The sequence below is a fragment of the Betta splendens genome, chromosome 21, assembly GCF_900634795.4.
Source record: "Betta splendens chromosome 21, fBetSpl5.4, whole genome shotgun sequence".
Lineage (NCBI taxonomy): Eukaryota > Metazoa > Chordata > Actinopteri > Anabantiformes > Osphronemidae > Betta > Betta splendens.
In genome coordinates this window covers 7639021-7661904 of record NC_040899.1, presented here as the reverse complement: position 1 = coordinate 7661904, position 22884 = coordinate 7639021, and the positions used below count along the sequence as shown (strand labels likewise).

At 42.7% G+C, this 22884-nt stretch overlaps 3 protein-coding genes across 6 annotated transcripts; 1 reads left to right on the top strand and 2 right to left on the bottom strand.

Annotated features, from left to right (window-relative positions):
* Positions 1 to 861: 861 nt before the first annotated feature.
* On the bottom strand, positions 862 to 7507 carry fancb (FA complementation group B). 2 transcript variants are annotated; one of them, XM_055505227.1, is made up of 9 exons: positions 6798 to 7026; positions 6191 to 6292; positions 5943 to 6098; positions 5761 to 5847; positions 5355 to 5483; positions 4231 to 4418; positions 2955 to 3382; positions 2637 to 2877; positions 862 to 2191 (listed from the first exon to the last, which is right to left on the bottom strand). In XM_055505227.1, the coding sequence occupies exons 1-9, from the start codon at positions 6882 to 6884 to the stop codon at positions 1783 to 1785; spliced, it is 1827 nt and encodes a 608-aa protein (XP_055361202.1). In that variant the 5' UTR covers positions 6885 to 7026; the 3' UTR covers positions 862 to 1782. The 2 variants fall into 2 exon arrangements, with proteins under 2 accessions (XP_055361202.1, XP_028992513.1); XM_029136680.3 differs by having other exon boundaries at positions 6191 to 7507.
* Positions 7271 to 18314, top strand: mospd2 (motile sperm domain containing 2). Of its 2 annotated transcripts, XM_029136682.3 has the most exons (17): positions 7271 to 7391; positions 7540 to 7745; positions 7838 to 7895; positions 8315 to 8470; positions 9387 to 9473; positions 9805 to 9959; positions 11243 to 11303; positions 11410 to 11448; positions 11552 to 11676; positions 11869 to 12042; positions 15267 to 15385; positions 16443 to 16536; positions 16679 to 16775; positions 17142 to 17262; positions 17421 to 17523; positions 17794 to 17849; positions 17935 to 18314. In XM_029136682.3, the coding sequence occupies exons 2-17, from the start codon at positions 7713 to 7715 to the stop codon at positions 18008 to 18010; spliced, it is 1554 nt and encodes a 517-aa protein (XP_028992515.1). In that variant the 5' UTR covers positions 7271 to 7391; positions 7540 to 7712; the 3' UTR covers positions 18011 to 18314. The 2 variants fall into 2 exon arrangements, with proteins under 2 accessions (XP_028992515.1, XP_028992514.1); XM_029136681.3 differs by having other exon boundaries at positions 7273 to 7391; positions 17794 to 18314.
* Positions 18315 to 20541: 2227 nt separating this feature from the next.
* Positions 20542 to 22816, bottom strand: LOC114847201 (ankyrin repeat and SOCS box protein 9-like). 2 transcript variants are annotated; one of them, XM_029136684.3, is made up of 6 exons: positions 22681 to 22816; positions 22530 to 22609; positions 22236 to 22343; positions 21722 to 21872; positions 21380 to 21514; positions 20542 to 21171 (listed from the first exon to the last, which is right to left on the bottom strand). In XM_029136684.3, exons 1-6 carry the CDS (start codon positions 22751 to 22753, stop codon positions 20957 to 20959), a joined length of 762 nt encoding a protein of 253 aa, XP_028992517.1. In that variant the 5' UTR covers positions 22754 to 22816; the 3' UTR covers positions 20542 to 20956. The 2 variants fall into 2 exon arrangements, with proteins under 2 accessions (XP_028992517.1, XP_055361204.1); XM_055505229.1 differs by lacking the exon at positions 22236 to 22343.
* Positions 22817 to 22884: the final 68 nt, after the last annotated feature.

Below are 22884 nucleotides of genomic sequence, written 5' to 3'. Positions count from 1 at the left end.
AGGTACGGAACAGGCGCTGGCCGCGGGAAGCAGAGCCGTCTTTCATGCTGTGTGAGGGGTAGAACAGTGAGACGCGACAGTCCAGTCACAGAAGCAGTGCTTGGCTGCTGCGCAGTCATCTGCCTGTGGCTCGTATTGATCGCGTTTTCCTTTCTTACAGCTGAACGCAGTCTTGTGCATATGTTCACACAGAGGGTTGTTTTCCTCACAAGCCAATTTTCACATATACAGTAAGTCAAAAATAAAGGGTGAGCAAACATGTGGAATGTAATCGGTGCCGGGTTGAGCCACCGAGTCTAGAGAAGCTTCTGTATGTGACATTCACTAATGGTCATTTATTGTCAAATTGTCTGACTTGTTAAAAAAAGTGTATATTTTATTGGTTTCCATGTCTAATATGCTGCCTAACAACACCAGTATTATATATCTGCCTTCAGTCCCCATTAAGGTGAGGATGCTTTGAGCAGAGGAAAGAGCCCTGCAGCACGATGCCACCACTCACACCTAATAGAAGTTAAGAAGCACTAATGGGATGACAAAGCCTGTATTTTACTGGGTGGCAGTCGCGGCGCGAGGGAACACAAATGCAATCGGATTTTCCTTTTCACCTGTGATCCACATCCCGCTGGCCACTTACTGCTGCTATTTACTGTACCAGATTCACAAGTCCTCTTCCTCGCTAGATGTGACAGAGGTGTTTGTCTCACAGCTAAAAGAGGTGTGTGCGTGACGGCGGTGCTGGTGGGGGGAGCTGTTGTTTGCGTGCAGGATTAAAGAAGAGGGGGGGAAAAAAAAAGTGTTGATGTGTGTGATCAGCTTGCATGGTGGCTGAAGTGGAGAGGTGTGAATAAAAGCAAAATCTAACAGAGCGGGAGCTTTATTTTCATATTTTCATTGTAACGCGATGAAGAAACATTTTTTGTAATTTTTTAATTACGCAAACTCTCAGTTGGTTTATTATCAAATGTGAAACATGTAAATCGAAGCTAAAAATATGATGCAATTATGTTGCCGCTATGTTTGGGGGGAACCTGGTGGAAGCTGTGCAGTGAAGCAGACGCGCAGAGGTGCAAGAGCAGGGTGCTCGTCTCTCTCTCTCTCTCTCCTCTGGGCAGCTCGTCCCACAAACAAAAAGCACATTCGTGTTCATAGGCTTCCAACTGGGCAGAGGAGCCGTTCAGCCTTTTTTAACACTGGGAGTCAAAGCGGCCAGAGGGCGCATGTATCCACATAGGACAAGGTACTTTAAAGGAAGACTCAACGTTTACTTGAACGAAGACCAAAGTGAAGCCGACGTGTTTTTGTTCAGCATTTCACAGGAAACAGGAGCCACTCAAATGTTCTGCCAACTACAGTGAGCGAGTCAGCGTACAACCTCTCGTTTGACCATTATCTATTGTCTTTATTCACAACACAAACAGCTTCCCACTCCAGGATTAGAGTGGTTCCCCTCCTATTGAACAGTGCACAGCGGCAGCAGATAGAACGGATCGTTTCTGAACACATGGGATTTCTAGAGGAACACGGTTCAGAAGAATAAGCCGAGCACAGAGCAGTATCACATCAGTATCACATTAAGGCTGTGAAACTCAGGGGGATGCAATAGGAATAGGCTGAGGCGCTACACAGCACGACACTAGATAGATATAAACCCCATGAGGCTGCCTCACAGAGCTGACACACGGCTCAGCTCAACAGAAGACCGTAAAGGAGGTCGTTTTAAGAGCTGATTTAATGTGGAGCGGAGACAACACGCGCTCAGCGGCGGCCGATGTGGCAGCATTAGCTGAGCAAAGTTTGTTCTATTTCTAAGAGAGCTGCCAAATCCCAATTAAGCTGGAGTTTGGACAGACTCAGGGTCAGCTCACGGTACTTCTCCACGTCCACCACGGGGCTCAGCCTCTTCTTGGCCTCATCCACGTCCCGCTGCCACTCGTCCCGACTCCTCTGCAGCCCCTCAGCAGCACCCGGTCCTGAGGAGCGCCCGTGTCCGCCCTCGTCCCCTCTCTCCGCTCCGTCCTCGCGGAGCAGCGCAGACACGCGCTCCCTGAGCGACTCGACCTCTTTTTCTAACGCCACAGAAAACATGCGAGCCGCGCCCTGTTGTCTCGGGCCTTTCATGGGATGAACGGAGCAGGACGCAGGGAGGAAAGTCAACAGCGAGCTCAGGAACTGCATCATCTGCAACTGGCTGCAGAAAAACAGGAGAACAGGAATGTTGATTTTAGTTTTAATACCTCTACACTAAGTAATGCATTATTAAAGCTTCTTGATGCCTTCATATGATTCCTGTCATTCATCAGCCTCTTCATACTTACAGTTACAAAGCCCAGGAGAAAATCTGAGCAGCTATGCACGTGCTCTGCTTGCCAGAGAAACTTAATCACTTTACTCTGTGGAATATTACACTGACATATATCCCAGTCAACTTCTAAGCCTTGTCAACCCTGAATCCATTATTATAAATTAAGCATTGCCCACATACTGTACACTGGCAGACCTACCTTTCAAATTTAGTATTTTCACATTAAGATTGCACATATTTCCTATAATGTTGCCTAAATGTAGTAAGAAATACTGAATCAGGGCAAAAGGTTAATACAAGATTACTGTATGTGTAAATAAAAGACATGTACCTGGAGTGGACAGTGAGTTCCCCCTGGAATGGGCTTATCTGATGCCAATGCACCAGCATGACAGCAGATGGTGTTGAAGAATTAAAGAGTAGATACTGGGGACTCACTTCGATCCTCTCACAACCCACTCTTTTTTGAATCCAGCCATTTATATCACCCAAGCTATGGTCAGGAGAGTCTATGAGGAAGACCCAGCGATTCAGCACTGCCAACAAACTCATCAAGTCTTCTTTCATCTCATCTGGAAACAGAAGTGAGAAAATACTCAGTATCCACACACAGAATAAAACCTTAAGTCACAGGCATCAGCGATTCTACCTGTTTTGAGTTCAGGGTTTTTCAGCAACTGGGCTTGGAAATCACTTTGAATGTCTATCACTACTTGACCACAATACCGGACAACCGGTGTTGGATTGCTCACGAGGGAAAAAGCATCTTGACTCTGGATGTAATGGAGCATGACACAACACTTGACACAGCCAGAGTTCAACAGAGGTGTCAGCTCGGTCACAGCAGTCACAGCCAGTCTGCGTGTGTCGAGATGGTCGGGTCCGCCGGCGATGTGCTGCTTGCTTCTTTTGGCTGCGGGCTCTAAGGATGTGGGGACAGCGGAGGAGGAGGAGGAGGATGAAGACGAGGACCAGGGCAAAGGGAGCCAGCACACTTGGCTCTTGGTCTGGATGACTGCAGGCGCTGAGCTCTGGCTCATCTCTGTCAGGATGGATAAGCTCACACTGGCCAGTGGTCTGCAGCAAAAATAACACATCACTAACAATCAGATATCATGCGGACAGTGGGTAGTCGGACTGGATATCAGATTCAAAGCTACAAGCCGAGTGTATGAATGAATGTGCGAACGCTTGTCACATTATTGCACTGATAGCTCCAGTGGGTCAAAACACATCAGCGGTACAAGTGCCTTAATCAGAGCAGCAACGCAGCAGCTCTCGAGGCGCTGATGCCAGAAGTCGTCTTCCTCCAGGCTCACAACAGGAACAGGTCTGTGGAGGAATCTCATCGTTCCTTGTTCCCACAAAAGGAGCTCGAGGAGTTATTAAAAACCTGCTGCCATGGTAACCACCTAACCATCCTACATCTGTCTTAAAATTCCTATAAAGTTGGGGGGCAATCAAATAGGCAAGAATAGACTCTTCCTCCACTGGCGCTGTTTGTTGGCAGAAATTAGGTGTCTGTTCAAAAGACTGCCTCACTGAAGAAATCATGTAAAAAAAAAGTTTCAAACTGCAAATGTGAATTACTTCTGTATATGATCCAGTACCACACTGCTGTGATTCTGACAAATCTAATCATGCCGCACCAATACCATCTGACAGCTGGGCAGCAATACTTCTCACTTGACTAACGCTGTTCGTGGAGCACCATATTAATATTGCCTGTATCTTTAGCTTTACACGCATGGATCCGTTCAGCCAGAAAACTCATTATGCCTGGAAGGCATCAAGGGGATGAGCACTACTGTTTACATATCATTCAATAGGCTATATTTAGGAAGTCTAACGCCTCAGCCTGTAAAGCTCACATGATCTCCAAACACAATATATAGAATTTATTTCCAATGAAACATAATATTTACACTGAGCCTTCAGTAGTTAGTATCACTCCCACAACCATTTGGTTCTCAGCTATTCGATGCCACAGCTTGTCAACTTGAGGTTCTGAAGACACTGCTGGCATGTCTTGTGTCTTGTCATCCAAAGCCTCATCCGTTGACTCATCAACATCATCATCATCATCGCTGTCCCACAGAGCAACAAGGCCTTCCTGGACAGAAAGTGGAAAGACTATAATCAGAAGTGACAGGTGTGTGACAGCACAGACAGCAATAGTAGTTAATGTTAGACTTTGAATCTGAGGACAAATTCCATTAGGTACACAGATAGTAGATAGAAGGGCCTTTAAAAACAAACAGCGCTGTGATGACACCTTCTGTCAAAGATCAGTATGATTACACCATTTGCTATGGGTGTCTGTTGTATCATTAAGCAAAAGCAATCAAGGCAAAGCTCATACAAACTGCACACACCAGGAACAGAGACAGAGCAGGAGCATGAACCCAGAGTTACATTTAATACTGTTGTTATTAAAACATGAGACCGTCTTGGTTTTAAATAAAATAACTAACATTACTATACTCTGGTTGTGTTGACTTAATAATTAAATATAGTTTAAGGAGAATGGGTGTTAAAGGGACACAGAGGGGATGAATGATTGGTTGTTTCTACTCATTCATGCTTATCCTGGCTGCTGCTCTCCCCCCACACACACTGATAGCAGAGAGCGGAGGAGTTACGCCTCAGCAGAGAACATTCACTGTCAAATTTCAGTGACTCACTTTATGCTCAGTAGTTGATGCCTGGGCAGAAAGTCACCAGGTTTCTACTCGTGTATGCTGCTAGCCTCTATTATGTAAAAAAAAAAAAGTTCTAAATCTGCACACCAGGGGATCATGTGACCAAGCAGGGGTGGTTATTTGTTTACTGGCTGTGTAGATAACAAGCACAATTAGAATTGAGAAAATTGGTCGAGTGTTTTTCTTTTAACCTTTCTGGAATTAAATATAATAGAACTTTAGCTTAGGTTAGCTGTTCCCAGAGCCACCACCTCTGCACTTCACAAAAGCATTCAAACAAAAAAACAGAAAATGTTGAATAACCATCAGACATGGTCATTAATACATATATATTTAAAAGCCCGTACCTGCTCAGGCTTTGTGAAAACGGGTTCTCTTCCTGAGACCAGGTCAATGAGGGTTTTAACAGACTGGTGTATAAGTTTATCTGTAACTGCTGATTCTTGTTGAAGCTCCTGAAGAACAGCCAATCCACTCTAACAGGCCACAAGAGAATGAAAACACATATTATTATATAAACGCTTACATAAGGGGCTGCAAATGGGTAAATGAGACAGATATTTAAACGCTGAATACTTTAAACATTGAATACAATGAATACAAATGCAATGCTTAAGAAATATGATTGGGAAACAAAATTATATATGCATCAACTTACAACAAAAGTATAATCTCTTTAACCGGCTTCATCACAAAGACAATTAGACTCGTGTGACTCGTGATCCAAAACCCAACCTGTCACTGTTTGCTCACCTGCAATCTGGACTCTAAAGCCCGAAGAGTGAGTAGATAACTTTCTGGTGGAGGAGGTTTCTTTGTAGCTCCACTGTCCTGGCTCCGCTGAAAGTGAAGCATCACCTCTGTCACATTTGCACTTTATGAAAGAAAATGTGTGGAACTGCTATGCGACCCCATGAGATGGAATGACAACTTACAGAAATTGAAATGCCACAGAGGTCAGTGAGCAAAAACTGATCCAGCAGCGGTCCTGCTACATCTTGATCTTTAGAAATCAACAGCATCTGGTCTGTTCCACACCTCAGGAAGTCATCCACGTGAACAGAGCTGATGCCTGACCATTGGGAGGCTACCTGGAGAAAAGAGTTGAACACAGTCTCCATTAGACTGCAGCCCCACGACCTGGCCATGGATAAGCAGGTGAAAATGGGTGAATGGGATTGACCTGAAATGTGTCTTTCCACACAGCACAAACATGACCATGGTGAAAGGATATGACGAACAGGCAGCCATTTCGCCCAGTGTGGACCATCTGAATCTCCTGTGGCTGCTCGAAGGGGAGCGGACACACATCTTTTACAATGCCGTTCTCCAAATAAACTATCTGTTGATTAGAAGTCGCTGCAACTACAGCACACTTCAGCACACCATCCACTTTGTCAGCTGAGAGCGCCAAGATGCACCGCGTGATGCGAGCATAGGGGGGAGGTAAAATCATACAGCCATCGAACTCACGTCCAGTATCAACAAAATAGCCCAAGGTTTGTCTGGTTGACGGGTTATTGGAGCACTGCTCTGAATCATTTTGCAGTCCAAGAACAAATAGTCTTTCCTTGTGGAGGGGAAGTTCTCCAATAATATAGTGGGACAGCTGAATGGGAATCTGTCTCACTTCTGATGCCTGCAGAGACGTGTAAAAGACACCCCCCTCGTGGCTCCATAACACAGTGGGGCCGTGCAGGATGCGCACGCTCCCATTCATTTCATATGGGAGTTTAAACTCCATGCAGGGCTCTAGTCCGTGTGAGCTGCTCAGTGTGTGGACACTGTACCGGTAGCTGCCTCCTTTCTCGAGCTTCCTTGCTGTTAACACACACGGTGTGGTGACTCTCTTCTGAGCGTGCACGACACGCGCACATCTGATCAAATCCACACGGACAGACCTCTTCCTGCTCATCACAGCTGCTCCATCGGACGCCTTCACGAACCTGTTTTCACGGCGTTCAAATGACAGACTACTAAACATTAACTCACTGTCGCAGTCGTTTGTGACGAAAGGAGCTTGTTTACAGTTAAATGCTATTATATTCCCACAGAATGAAAGCAGACAATCGCTGTGTTGCATGTTTCCACTGACCAATTACTTACTACTATTACTACTTTAACTTTAGCAACAACGAAACTGAGCTTCGTATGCCTGTCAGGTCCGATCGCTCCTTATTACAGGTTAAGTTAGCGTTATCACTATACGTAGACAGACATAGGACCGATTGCTAACGTTAGCTGTGTGATAAATATATTTAATCGAGCAATAACACTATTCACCAACTCATGCCGACTGTTCGTAAACTCGTAGCGGCGCGCCAACAGGAGAACAGAAATTTCCTGTCAGTCGAAATGCATTATGGGTAGAAGCTGGGAAAGAAGTGAGTTGACACCACTCTGAATGTTTAGCTAACTAGCATTAATTCTGTAGTAGTCTTAAATGTCAGCTATATGCGCGATAAAATACACTCTTAGTCCACATCTCGTCGTTTTGAATAAAGTACAACCTTCCTCTCTCTCCTTTTTCAGTAGTAACGAACATAAGAGCGGAGAGGCGTGGCCACAGCTAGAGCCGGAATGGCAGTGACGCGGCGCCAGCTTCACTCGTCGCACTGATTCATCTTTAACGCTGCTTACTGTAGCTAACCAGCTAGCTGGCTAGCTGGAGAAGGAACTACCAAAGAGCCGGGCTGTAGTTGAATATGGCTGAAGTTGAGCAACACGAAGGGGAGCAGGTACCGTTAGTGACAGCCACAATGCGCGCCCTTGACTTTTAACGTCTTTTAATGTAAATACACGTGTAACTGAGCGAACTGTGTTTTGACAGGACCTCGAAAAGAAAATAGAGGAGACGAGACAGAGATTCAAGAATGAGTTTCTCCAAGGTAAGACGCTGTTGTTGTGCTGAAGCTGACGCTATTTTGTTACCAGGCAATTTGGCATGGGCCACTTTTTGTTAATATAATGTGCACGTATTCACATTCGTAGGTTAAATTGTGTGGTAATTGTGACTTCACGTCATGTTGATAACATGACCTAAATACACAGAGCCCAGATAAGCTAGACACCTTGCTAACGTTAACACTAGCCCGTGAGACATGTGACATTAGGTGTTACTGTACTTTATCTAATCTGTATTCTAACATTTTGACCTTAAGTCGTTTTTGTTCTGAGTGCACTAAACAGTCATTGTGTCTTTATCTGCAGTTTCAAAGACGGAACGTTAAGTGGTTGCAATGTAAACTTTGTACTCTGCCTTACGTACACCTGGATGTCATGTGATTCAGCAGAGTTCTGTTTACAGATTCAACAGAGAAATACGACGCCAGAGACTTGGATCGGCTCCAGACAGAAGATTCTGTGGTGGAGAGCTACCTGGCGTGGAGACTTTATGTTGTTGATGATACCTTGAAAATGATTGATGAAAGTTTACAGTGGAGAAAGGAGTTTGGCGTGAATGGTAAGATACTGTGCATACCAAGTAGTATTTGCCACATGATATGCATGATTTCATATCACTCAGAGGTAGAGCTAAACATTCCTCTCTGCACTTCTGATGTCAAAATGCAACATCTTTTCATTTCCTAATAAATTTAAATGAGCAAAACTGTCCAATACCTGCACCAGGAAATAAGATAATAAGTATGACCACCTCTTAAGTAGATGCTAAAATAAAACATGTTAGATTCAGAGTTTGATAAGTAGATCAGTTTTTGTTCACTTTTTCCAGATCAGTATCAATTTTAATACCCAGCACTACAGCTGTTGCCACTTTTAGATGTTCGGACGCTTGTGGCAGCAGTTCAGTTGTTTGTATGCCACTGTGGGATAAAGCCAAACAAAGTGTCTTTGTGTGTTACATGCCCATATCTCCATGCATTGGCCTCCCCCGAGAACAATCCCCTTTGTTTGTCTTTGGCTGAGGAAATTGGTTGTCTTTATTCCCATAAATTAAATTTACCAGAGTTGATTTTAGGACATTGACAAACTTGTCATGACGTCTGATGTTAATGCTGCATTGTAATGATGATGATGTGTGCTTTTATTAACTAGTTCAGTGTAGTTTAACTATTTTCAGGAAGATGAAGAGCAAGCTGGTTCCTCAAATATTTAGTTTTCTAAAAGTGTCATACTGAGTGCATGACTTCCTCCCATAAAGTCAGGAAGTACTGCTGTTTAGTTTAGTTTCAGTTTGTGTTTTTACAGTTTAATGTGTTTTAATGTGGTGTTATTATAGGGACCTGTCTATTAACTATCCAGATAGTCTAGAAGATTGCAACTTACCTTCCAGATGGGGATGTAACATGTAAAGGTTTGCTTTAGAACAGGTTAGACACTATTTAATAATACAGGGTGTTTCTGACTGTGTGTTTCAGATCTCACTGAGGGTTCCATTCCCAGATGGATGTTTGAGACTGGTGCTGTCTACCTCCATGGCTATGACAAAGAGGGCAACAAGCTCTGTGTGTACATGTTTATTAATATTAAACACATTTCCTTAAACTGTACTGAAGCTTACGGAGAATAGATTTGGTTGGGACAGTTTTAAGACTTTTTTTGTGTCACTCGCATACAAGAGTTAAGCGCACGTTGGGTACCCAGAAAACTCCAAATGTTGTAGAGATACATATTTTTCTGTGTTGTGCGCTGACCTCAGGTCTTTTGCTATAAAAAGACGTTGGAAACAAATTAATACTTCTTGTTTATCATGTGTTTGAATTATATATTTTACAAATGTAGAACTGATTATACCTTATTTCAAAACAAATATAAACCTTTGTTCCTCTTTTTCAGTCTGGTTCAATGTGAGGCTGCACGTGAAGGATGCAAAAACAGCCATGGACAAGAAGAAGTATGTTGCCTTCTGGCTGGAGCGATATGCAAAGAAAGAACCTGGGTTGCCACTTACTGTTATGTTTGACATGACAGATTCTGGAATCAGCAATATAGTAAGTAAAATAAAATATGTGCTTTGGTAATCATTCTCATTTCTTTTTTAATTTAGCTTTAAACACGTTCTTTCCCAAATAATATACTATAATATTCTAATGGATTTTGCTCTTTCAGCAGTGGTCTTGCAGACACTGTTGCTCTCCCTTGGAGATTAAAGTAACCTTTAAATCCCATCGGTCAATTTGAGTCCACTGTCTAATCCGACAACTCTCTGTGTCACAGGCGTTAGCTGTTTGGTGGAGCTTTGTGTCAGTCGGTGTAGACTAGGCTCTGTACTGCAGAAATGTCAAGTGCAAACAAGAGAAGAATGACAAAAGGAATGCTACCTAAATATGATCTGACCAAATTAGAAGATTGGCCTAGAAAGTGGCATTATTGTATCTATTTTAACCACCCTCCCAGCTAGTACAAGTTTACAGGCAGCATGATCTCATTACAGCTCAGGAGTGAAGCTACTGCATAACAATGAGGCCTGGAGCCAATTATGGATCCCAGTCAGGTTGAAAGAGCTGCATGTATCGGCATTTAGGCTTTTGTCCGATCGCTTACTACACTTTAAATATTTTTGGTGAATATGACCAGTACTTCATGCGAGAGAGTTTTATTTGGACATGCTATTAATGTACAATGCCAGTCTCTATTAATCATGTGTTTCAGTTATAACTTCATTGTTGTTTTGTGGAGGAATCTCATTCATGGTCTGTCTTGCTTTTATAGTATCACCAGCCGATGTTAGAGCATTACAAAAGACTTTTCAGAAATAGTGTTTTTGCAGTTCTGTTTATGTATGAATGTTTAAACCATCAATGTTTTAATGATAACTGGGTATCACATTAGAAAGGTGTGCAGTCACTTAAAACAAAGGTGCTTGCTTGACCTTTATGATGCTTCAAAAATAAACCTTTTCTAGACTGTATCGAAAAATGTAAATGTATGAATCCACTAGAGAAATCTTAGGTTTTTCCCTAACAGTTTTACATTTATTCTATTCAGAAAATGCTGCTTTGGCAGCCTTTGCACACTTTGATTAGAACTATATGTGCAATGGCATTGTAATAGATCAAGTACAAATTGAAGTAGCATTCTAAAGTCAGATGTGGGTTATAAGAGAGATCAAGTAGAGGACCATTCTGAAGAGCTTGTGATGAATTTTGTGAAGTGGGTCACTTCAGGTCTAGAGGCTGTTAGGGGTGAACCAACTTTACTTCTTATTCAGAGCATATTTTAAAGTCGTCTTTGTGTCTTGCATGTTAAACATTATTTTCCATTTATGTTTCAGGACATGGACTTTGTGAAGTATGTCATTAATTGCTTCAAAGTATACTATCCAAAGTTTTTATGTAAGTAACCAATTATAATCTAGAGAATTAACAATGAATACACAACAAATGAAATGTCAATTTTTCTCATGATGATTATAATGATAATGATTATGTACCTTTTCAGCCAAAATGATCATCGTGGAAATGCCTTGGATCATGAATGGTGAGACTGATCTTGATTTTTAATAGCTGTCTTGTATCAGTGACTGACTTATTAGAAAACGTGATTCTGGCACTTTAAGGATAAAAATATCACTTCATTTCAGCTGCATGGAAGATTGTGAAGTCATGGTTAGGCCCTGAAGCAATCAGCAAACTAAAGTTTGCATCCAAATCTGAGGTCCAGACATTCATAGGAAGTGAATACTTGCCACCTCATCTGGGTGGAACGGTATGTTCTCCTGTTATTCTTTATGTTTATTATTGAACATTCCTACAGTAGATTTATATTAAACAATTATTAAATGTCAAGAAATTTACAGAAAGTCCAGAACATGAATGAACCTGTCTAAACTTTGTAAACATCTATTATTGATTAAATGGGTATAAAACACATAATATAACTAGTCTGATTACTTTTTAGGATCCCTTCAAGTATAGCTACCCACCCCTTCCTGATGATGACTTCCAAACACCTATCAGTGACAATGGACCTATTGTTAGTGAGGATGACGCTGAGAGCAAAGATGGTGAACTGGAGAGCAGGGATGCCCTTGAGTCCAGCTTCAGCTCCGAGGTTGCAGTGAAGCCCAAAAAGGTAAAGCAGGACAGCTTCATACGGGTGGTCTGTTTGGTCTCCTGATCAGGGACGCAGAGGTATTTTGTTTTTGGAATAATGCAATGTTGATTTTGAACATTACGGGCCAGTGAGGTAAGTGATGGGAGCATGACTCATTTTAAGGATGTGTCAGGAAGTGTGAACATCTGCTCTCAGTCATATTATGTGCTTTGGATCTGAGATTTCTTCTTTTTATGCTGTCACTCACTTTCCTTAAACTAAACCACAGCATGTAATCAGGAAACTCTGTGGAGACAGCTGTGAATTAAGTGTCTAGTAATGCCCTGATTTGGTAGACATTAAGCTCTTCTTCATTGTCTCTGTGAAGGTGACTCCTAATGTCTGTACTGCAATTAAATCCAGCCTACAAAGCCCTGCACCACAGCCAGCACACTGCTTTCCTCATCCTCTCAGCTCCTCGTATGGTCCACCGAGGTTGTCAAGTCTGTTATGTTATAAGCCGTTCCCTGCTATTATAACAACCCCGGAACAGCAGCAGCACCGGTCCAGCCAGTCTTGTACATCACTCAGATGCCCTCCAGACTTAAGCTCAAATATGTCTGCAGCCACTGTCACTTTCCTCTCACTGCGTTGTCACCAGATTCTACCTAGTAGCAGGCAGGAGTGCAGCTTATTCCACAGATTGTGCTCGCTCCCCACAGAGTAAACCAGCACCCGCCCGATAATCTATTTAGCTTCTTTTCTAGCTAGCAGCATGCAAAGAAAGCCGGCATGGAAATGGAGGGATGGTATTAAGGGGTCATCTAAGGATGTGCTTAGTGTCGAGAAATGCTGCCTGTACTAGTAAAAGAAGATTTGAGCACAGTATTTTCCACCATGACTATTTTTTTTTTGCTCAGTTAGTCTTGTTTCACTATCAGACTCGGCGCTAGACCCATTGGACACAAACTTTATTCGCTGAAGAGCCTAATGGTGCTGCATCAAGCCAGATACTCCCCTGAGCCTTGTAAGCCCCAATGAACAAACAGTGCTGTCATTGTTAATAAATGTCATATTTGCCATGCACAGCAGATTTGGATTTAAAAGTAGGGAGATATAAAATCAGTCAGTTGTTGGCCTCAGTCATGAGTTTGAACTTTGCTGTGAATCACCTTTAAAACATAAACTTGCCCTCACGGTGATGTGTTTTTGTGCGTAGTGTGGTTTTCATATCCCAGGAGAAGTGCTGCATAACCTCCTATAACAGTTGTGTTTACTTCGTTTCAGACTAAAGCGACAGCACTGCAATTATTACTATAGTTCCCGTTTTAGTGCAATAGTCTTCTTTGACGCAACAAAAATTCTGAGAAGGAAGAAAAAACATCCAATCTGGGAAATGTATGAATTGTACCATTTTGTATCTAGTAGATAAAATTACCTGCAGCAGCGATCCACACCATGAGCTTCACATCTCGTCTAAGTAAACAAAAGGCTCTCCACCGCCACACCACCTGAATTCTTTTGGGCGCTGAAAACCGGATGGCTTTGCGAAGCTAATTGCCTTTCTCTCTGTCTTGAAACAAGGGCTGGATGTGATCTAACAGTGTAGGATCACACCAACACGGGGAGCTCCAAGTCTGGAAGAGTTCTGCAGGCTGAGAAGGAAGGTGTACTCGCGTGATTCAAATTATTGAAAGTGCACCTTCCTGACAGTTGACTGATGTCATCGCCACCAACAGGTCAACAATATGACCTGTCCTGGATTTCTCATTTCAATTTGACCTTTTAATTTGAATTGCACTTCATATCCTCAACATTTCAGACCTTGTTTCTAGGGACGTAGGCTAAATGAAGGAAGGCCTACTTTTTGCACATTACTACACTTAACCAAGTCAGACACTCCTATAACAGTTCAAGTAGCGCGTGTGGATCAATCACTACTGCTCATGGGAAAGATTTAGCAATACTTGTATGTTTTTAATTTAGAACTGTTAAACTTACTAAGACAATTACTGTTCTTTAACAGTAGATGAAGCCATTAACCCACAGCACTTAACCTTTACCATGCCTGTCTTACAGGCAGCTCTTTCATAACTACCATTTGTGCCTTGTCCTCTAACACTCCTATCAGATCTGGGACTTTGGGACATTTTATTGATATAGCTAATCAGATTTTATTGCTGTTATTATGTGCTGTATAATTATTAGACACTAATGATTACTACCATTTCAGTATTTTCTTGAATTTATTTTAATTTGCATTTCATTTCATGATGAATTCATGATGAAGTTCTCTAATTTACTCTTTTTTTTTCAAGAAAATAGTTTTATTTTCTGTTTATGACAATTTTACTGAAAGGGATTTATTCTAATTGTTTCCCATTGATTTCTATTCTTTTTGTTAATCACTAATGCACTAAACATCCTGACATTTTTATAAAACAACATTTCAAAGATGATTTTTTTGTATTTAAATTTGAACATGTTTTACTTCTTTTCTACTCAGATTTTTTACTGAATTGTAGCCTGCTTTTTCAAATTCCTAATAAATTAAGACATTTCATCAGCAGCTGGTGATATTGATGTTTTCATTGTGGCTGTTTCATGACCGTTAAGGCGACATGTTTTATTGCTTACTACTGCGACACACTTCCTCCTGGTCACGTTCCTATCACATGCAGAGTCCACTCACCTTTGGCCCCTTTCTTCGTTTCTGCTTTGAGGAGCTGTCAGAGCATCCATTTCCCTAAATTACCTGCATGTCCACAATGTCAAATGCTTATGCAAACGTTTTCCACTTCCTGTTGTGTCAGTTGATGTGTGGTCTTGTGGTCTGTCTGGTGGTGATGATAATGATTTGGGACCAAGTTTCTGGATGCTCTGGTAAAATGAGAATGTTTATGTGTGAGCAGTGTTGTGACTTTTGTCCTGAATGAAATGTTTTAATTTAGTTGCTTTCTCAGAAGTCCCTTGTTTGTGGTTTTATTCTCAAATTGAGATGCTGGTTGTTGTTCTGTGTGCTTCCTGGAGACTAATGGGAACAAAGGGCAAGAGTTCTTATTGGGTGTTCTTAGTAAGGCATATTTCAACAACATTCTATTTTTATACTATAACACTTTACTGTTATTTCGCAACAAGCATTTTGTGATCATTCCAAGTCACTTTCACTAAATAATCTTTTTCCACATGAAGGGTAGTAGTCAGGCAAACAAACCTAATGTGTAACGTCATTTCATTATTATGGCTTTTATTTTGTTTTTTAGGTGAACTTTCAGGAAGAAAGTGTGAGAGCAGAGGACGGTGACAAAGGAGACACAAGTGTTAGGACCAGAGGAGCCAGGAAGCCAGTGACCACGTTTAAAGGCGTTTTGCTAGATGTCAGGTGCGTCATTCTTCTCCTGTCATCTTGTCACATACACACATCCTTCATCTTATTGTCAGATCTGCAGTGTACAGTAGATCCAGCCTGCTTTAGTTCACATTGAAACCTCTGGGCTTTTCCTAACATCTCATATTGGCTGTAAGGCTAAAAGCTTTCTTGTATTTAACTCTCTTATTACAATATTCAGCAAATTCCTACATTGTTAATATCCATCAGTCTAAACTGTACAGATGCACTGAACCAACTCAACTGCTGAGGCACCTCTGCAGTGATGAGCATCTGTTCAACTACCAGCTGGCAAATATATTTCTTTATTGTCAACGTGAGCATGTACCATTTATTACAAGGTCTTACTGGCAGTCGGTTTAACAGTGGCAGAGCTGGTTATGTCACATGTCTTACCTCAGTAGTTTCGTTTTCCTGGATCTACACAGCTATGGCTGGAATTGTGCAAAAAACCTGTTGCATACACTTACTGTTAATGACCAACTGAAAATTAAAACCTTTAAGTGCCAGTATGAGAAGTGTACATACAAGACTGGGAACTGTGTATATGTTCTCAGGGGAAATATACAACAAGACACATTTGAGTTACATTTTTAGCTGTATATGTATTGACTAAAATTATCTGAAGTTGTTATTGATGTGTTTGTATAGGTCAATTGATCCGGTCACACATCACTGGGAATTAAGGGTACTACCAATCAATAGTTCATGGAGTAGAAATGAGTGGATGGTGTTAATAATTAATGATGCTGCAGTAATTGGTGACATCAGCTGATCAGTTAACCTCCGAGAAATAAGCACTCTTCACTCATGGCATCAAATTTTTGGCCTTGGTTACATCACTGAATAGTTGCAGGGAAATCCTAGAACAAACATACCACCAAACACATTCCTGTTGATCTAGAACAGATACAACAAAGCTCACTGTAAAAAAAAAAAAAAAAAATTCAAATTGCTTTCTGCATCTAACATTTCATCTGTGTTGGAGTACACAAATAGACACTTTATGTGTGGGCTCCTGTAACACTGTGTGTTCTCTCTTTCTCTACAGTCCTGCAGAGGAGCTTAGCTTTGGTTCTGGAGAGACGGAGAAACGAAGCCTCATTATTCTGAACAATGTGACCAAAAATCAAGTAGCCTTTAAGGTGAGTGTGAAGGCACTTGCATGTACATTCTAGCACAACTGGCAGAATAGCTATCGCACACTACTAAAGTACAAAATTAAATTTAATAGCATAAATATTGGTACAATACAATTTAGCAAAGATTAATCTGCCGCCTCCACAGGTACGGACCACTGCACCGGAGAAGTACAGAGTGAAGCCCAGTAGCAGCTGCTGTGAGCCAGGAGCGTCAGTAGAGATAGTGGTGTCCTTGCATGGAGGTACTGCACTCCACCACACGCACTAATCGAATGGTCCAGTCAATTACCAGCTCAAAATGTCAGCAGCCACTTCTCCACGCCTGACATGCATATTTCAGACGTTATGAAAGAGTCCTTCTGTTGTAACCGTCAGCTGACAGCGTATTGCAACTAGGAACATTATTTAGCTTTCACATACTTCCAGTGGATGATTTTATAGTGTCAAGTCCAGAGTAGTTTTAACCTTTAGATTCTGTATGTCTTGAAAAAGGTTTATTAGATACTGGACTTTTTTAATTACGTAAATTATACATTTAGCAATATATTGTATTGTCGGCATTAGCATAATTGTTTTAGTTCAAGCGGCTCTGAATTGGTTTTGTGCAGGTTGTCAAGTGTCACCGCAGGACAGATTTTTGATTATGGCTGCAGAGATGGAAAATGTCAGCTCTCAGGAACTTGCCCAGTTCTGGAAAGACGTACCAAAAATTAAGATCATGGAACACAGGTGAGCACGTGCACTTATTTAACCCCATAGTACGAATGCGTACATGCTGTTGATTGTAGTGACAAGCTCTTACTACAGTTGTCAATACTCCCGTGACGGAGGACGTGCAGATTCATGACCCCCATAGTTTAGCTCATTATGTTGTGACTTTCACGCAGATTGCGCTGTCATGCTCTGGAGAGCAATAAAACAGCATCGAGTCCTCTCAAGAACAGCCCTCCAGATACAAGCATCAGTGGGCAGCAGGATTTAGACACAGTGGTGAGTTGTGGTGGAACAGAAGCAGTGGCCTTTTAAACCTGGAAAGTTTAGGTTACAATTTATTTGTTCAAGTATATGTTAGTTATTTAGTCAGTCAGTCAAAATGCACATATCTGAGCTTGATGAAGAACATGCTTATATACATTATACTTCTAACACTCATCCACTAATGTTTGGTAACTGTAAAACCTTTATTTGGAACTACGCGGTGTCTGATGAGGTTCTACCTTTTAGTAAATACGATCAGTGATCCAGTTTTTGTCCCAACAGCTCTCACGGTTGTCAACATGCAACTTACGGCTGGAGCAGAAGCTGAACATGTGTCTGTGGGTGCAGAAGGTTCTCGTTGGACTGGTGCTTATCCTCGTGGTGCTAAATCTACTGTGTCTCTACCTTCTGGGTACCTCCCAGCGGCCATCTTGAGCTGCTCCAGCGTCCTTCCTGTGCATCTGTCCACTACAGACACCTCCATCGGAACCACAGTTGACCACCTGAGGCATGGTCGTCCTGCGGTCTCCCTTTCCCCGCCCTCCGTACAGGCTGCTGCCAAGAAGAGGGCGAGAACTGACTTTAGGGACATGTGAGTTGTTGTGGAGCTAATATATGAAGAGACTGTACTTGGCTCTTTTCAGGCACTTTTATCTGTGACGTCAAGTTATTCATGTATTTTTAAGAGAAATCAAGAAAAAGTCGCATTATGTAGGACAAATTAGTTATTTTTTTCATCATAATGTAACTTTTTATAATATATAATTCTACAGAACTTAAAAATAAACACATTTTCAATTTTTCTCATTTGTTTTTTAATATTTAAAATTTCTTTAGATGATTGTGATTATCTGCGTATCTGAAATAGACGTCTTTGTGTTGAACTATGGATGTCTCACTCACCCAGGTTTCCTGTTTTGCATACGTATTCACAGTCTTTAATAAACCCTCATTAGTACAGAGTTGTCTAATTGAAAACACCTCTGTGTGTGACCTAACAAAACCTCTCGACTCTGACCAAGAAGAGGCTGGAGATCTCAGTCTCCACTATCACCACTATTTGTTTTAATTACCCTGACACTTGCAAACTAAAAATACCAAAGCAATTACTTGTGAGTACAAGGACACGGCACAACCCACTTGGAGCTTAGTTCGAGGCGCCGATATCTATAACTAGATCCAGCTCGGAGCAATCAAGACACGAGCAGCTGCAGAAGGAATGATTACCGTTTTGGTTATTAGATGTGTGCACGTAAGGTTCATCTGGCATCAGCATTTACTGCATGGTCACAGTAGGTGGTAGCCGCCTGCAGTGGAGCGATGATTAAGGGTTCAAGCAATAATGAGCAAACTAATCCTGCATTGATTCCAAACAGTGGGCCGTTCCCTGAGGACTGCATTAAGTTGCTTCTTCTGTTACTCGTTCTATTTTAGTAATAACCATATGAGTCCTTCTTTTTGTCCGCTTTATTTAAAATCCCACCATTAACAGTTTGTAAAAGGAATTGAATAGTCATGTGCAAACATTCAGTACAGGCTGTACAGTATTTGGGTGGTAGGTGCCCACGCACTGAAAAGGACCACACAACACATGACTGTTCTGTTCTGCTCTGTGCAGTGGCTTCAATGACTTCACCCCTGGACGAGCTCTTCCTCGCCTGATTGTCTGGGTGTCACTAATTAAAGCCGGTGGAATCTGCACGTCTTTCTCGGCAGCTTCAGGATTCGGAAGCGCTTCCAGACTATTGATTTAACATTACACGCCAGTTAAATCGAAAGCCGGCTCAATGTGTGGCTGGCCCAGGGCACTCCTGCGATGTTCGAGGGGGTGATTATTTAGTTTGAGTGGCAAATGGGGACAGAGTAATCGATGGAAAGTCAATGACTGCTACATTTAACAGGAAGAGTTTGGGGGGTTGAGTGGTTGAGTGTAGTACAGTACTACATGCTGCCATGTTTGTCGACCCTGAATTACCTCTAAAACTCAAGGCTTGAATAAAAAAACGTAAGAGAAAAACTCTCCATCCATAAGCTGTGTTCACATAATGTTTCCTGCTTCTGGCCTTCCACATACAGTGCCTTGACCCTGTTTTCTGCTGTTTGTAGCTGTGGAGTCTCTCAGCTTCACTGATTGGCTTTATACACATACACGCCCAGAGGTCACAGATCAGCAAGTCCTTGAAGAGTTTTGTGTCCGGATGCTGAGAGCTGGGGGTCGACTATGAGCTCTGGAAACATTACAATCATGTCTCACTCACGGTAATATTTATGGAACTTGTGTGGGCAAAACTATTGAGAATCAAGAAGACATAAATCTGTTTTTTTGAATTGCATTATCACTTGAGGCGGTAGATAAACAAACCATTGCTATGACATCAGCCTGCACGTTGTAAACACTAGATTTGGGTCTAAATACAACAGTGCGCGTGCATCACCTGAATCAATGAGCCATAAACTGGATTATGTCATTGGTCCTGTGTGGTAAGAAGATGCAGGAACAATAAATGTCTGATTATGACATTTTAGAACAAAGCTCATGTCTAAAATTAGTTTTAGTTTGTTTTTGCTTGAAGGTTAGCCTCATTCATAACCAAAACTAGATCCTGGACTAGAAATATTCTTTATCAGAGACACAAATATTTTTATAGCTGCCCAAACTGGTTGTTGTGCTTGTTACAGTCAGACACAGATTTATGCTTGTTGGTTGTCTAAGGACTGACTTTTAAAAAAAAAAATACTTACAGAAACACATGACATGTGCGGTCCAGCTCCAAGGCCGACTGCAGGCATGTAGCATAGTTCATATTTGAATTGGTATAATTAATCAAAACACTGATGGCGTGTCGGCCTTGACATGAAATGACTATAATCAAACAAACATATCTCTGCTGTGGATCAGAAACATCAACAAACCTACGGGAATGTTTTCAAGGTGACGTTTGCTAAGCAAAGAGATGATTTCATGCAATAGGAAGTTTCATCTGGAAGAACTCCAAAGTGGAAAAAAGCAAGAGCAACCTCTGCTGAATGTGGAGTGTGTACTAGTAGATTTATTATTTTTGTAGCTTTTACTCAGTATGATTAAATGTTGAACGTGCTTTTGCTTGATTGACAGTAGTAACTTTTTATCCTACAAGACCTACATGAGTCTGAATAAAAGTCTAGATTGATGCTGTTTATTATTTTGAAAGGTCTGTGACTTCGCCCAGCAAGAACCTGCCAGCTCGCTGTCTGGTGACCCAGGAGTGAAACACCCTGAAGCGGAGGCTTTGAGGGCTGAGCATCTCTGCAGGGGTCTGGAGGAGGCGCTCTTATCGTTTCTGTGGGTGGTGAAGGTCATGATTCCCACTTAGTCCGCTTGCCCACGGATCAAACGCTTGACAACACGTTTTGATCATCAGCCGCTGCTTTCAAAGGCAGCCCACGTTGAAGCACGTGGGAGTCTTCACAGTGCGGTTTGTCTGTCTGCCGCTCGCGTCAGCAGCCTCCGCACCTCCCCGCTGCCGGGAGGCGCCACCTCCAGCGGCCCCTTGCCCTCCAGGTTTGTGAGGCGGCGGTCGGCCCCGTGCTGGAGCAGCACGGACACCAGCTCTGGGCTGGACACGCGAGCAGCGACGTGGAGGGGGGAGTCTCCGGACGCGCTGCTGTTTACATCAGCACCTGAAGCAGAGACACTAATGAGGAGTGTTGTGTCCCCGTTATGTAAGAGCGTCTCGGACAGTAGCGAATTCCTTCCTCAGCAGAAAGAGCCAGGACACGTGTTATCATCACTGTAGACTCTATATATCGCCTTCTTTACAAAAGAAAGTGTTAAAGTTACAGACATGTATTTTCAAAGATAAATAATTGATGCCCTTTTTTTTCTCACCAAGATGAAGCAGTTTCCTGACAGCGCTCAGATGCTGATTGGAGCAGGCGACGTGTAGCGGCGAACCCCAGCGGCTGCTGCACTCATCCACGTCGGCGCCGTGCGCGACGAGGAGCCCGATGCACTCTGGGTGACCTCGACGCAGTTAATAACAAGCGCCGCGGTGAGAAACGGCGTGGGTGAAACCGTCCGCCGTGCATTCGGCTGGCGTCTCGGGTGAGAATGTGCCGCGGTTTGACTTTGAAGCCGCAAACGACGCAGGCCTATTTTTACACCTCACGCTCTTCACCGAACCAAGCAGCTACAGCGTAGACTCTCTACCGCTGGAATGTGACCTCTGACCTTTAGCTGCCGCTCGGTGGATCGGGGAGCTGGAGTCGCCGCTCCCCCGGGGGTTTGCTCCGTGTCGAAGCAGCAGCGATACGCAGGTCACATGGCCCCGAGCACAGGCTTCAGACAGAGGAGTGTGTCCGTCCACAGTGGAGCTGTTCACCTACAGAGTAATGGGTAAATGGACAACTGCTGAGCAACAAGCCTGAAGGTGCGCTGCATAAAACATGATGAACAAGTCAGACTTTAAAACGGCACATTTGTATTAGTTAATGTATTATTGTGTGTCCATGCGTGTGCAGCGTGGCCTGGTGTGTCCGGTTAATCGCTCTCCAGCCTGCACCCTCACATTAAATGCAGCGATGGTTATTTAGGCTGCTTCCTAACGAGATTAGGGGCGGATTTGCATTTCTTTGAAGAAAAGACACAAAACACACTGTCGTCGCTGGGAATTGTGTGGAGTTACATTCGCAGAAGTAAAACGCAAAACAAAGCGAAATGCTCAAGTAAACAATGCGTTACTGACGTTTGCCCCGTTTTCCACCAGAACCTTGGCACAGGCCACGTGTCCCTGCACACACGCTCCATGGAGCGGAGAGACCTGGTCCAAAGTGCTCAGATTCACACACGGACGCTGTGCAGAGCCCAGAACAAAAGTTACACATTTATCTACTGAATCAAACGCTCCAAGCTCATGTATCAGTGTGAAATGCTTCACAGTTTTAATGATAAAGCAGAATTGTATTCATACTGTAGATCAGTGTGTTCTTATACTCCTTTTACTGGGTAAAACTAATACAGTCTAGAAATTAAACTGTACCTGAGCGACAAGTTCTCTCAGAGCAAGGACGCGTCCATTGAAGGCAGCATCATGAACTGGAGACCAGTCAGATTCAGGACCTAGATGTGATGGAGAATAACTTAATGAGGATCCCCTTTAATATGACAAACGCTGCAAACACACCGCTCACCACTCATCAGAGGGTTTGAGAAAAAGACGCTTTCAGTTTGAGATCCGCTGTCTTTTCCGGCATTTCGTTGCATTGCTCCGAAGCAGTTTTACGACCTGATCGTTGAGAAGAAGAAGAAGATGAGAAGGTCTCAGACACTGAAGCATGCTTGTTTTTGGTGGCTCGTGGGAGTTCTTGGCGCTGTGATGTCACTCCCTCCCAGAC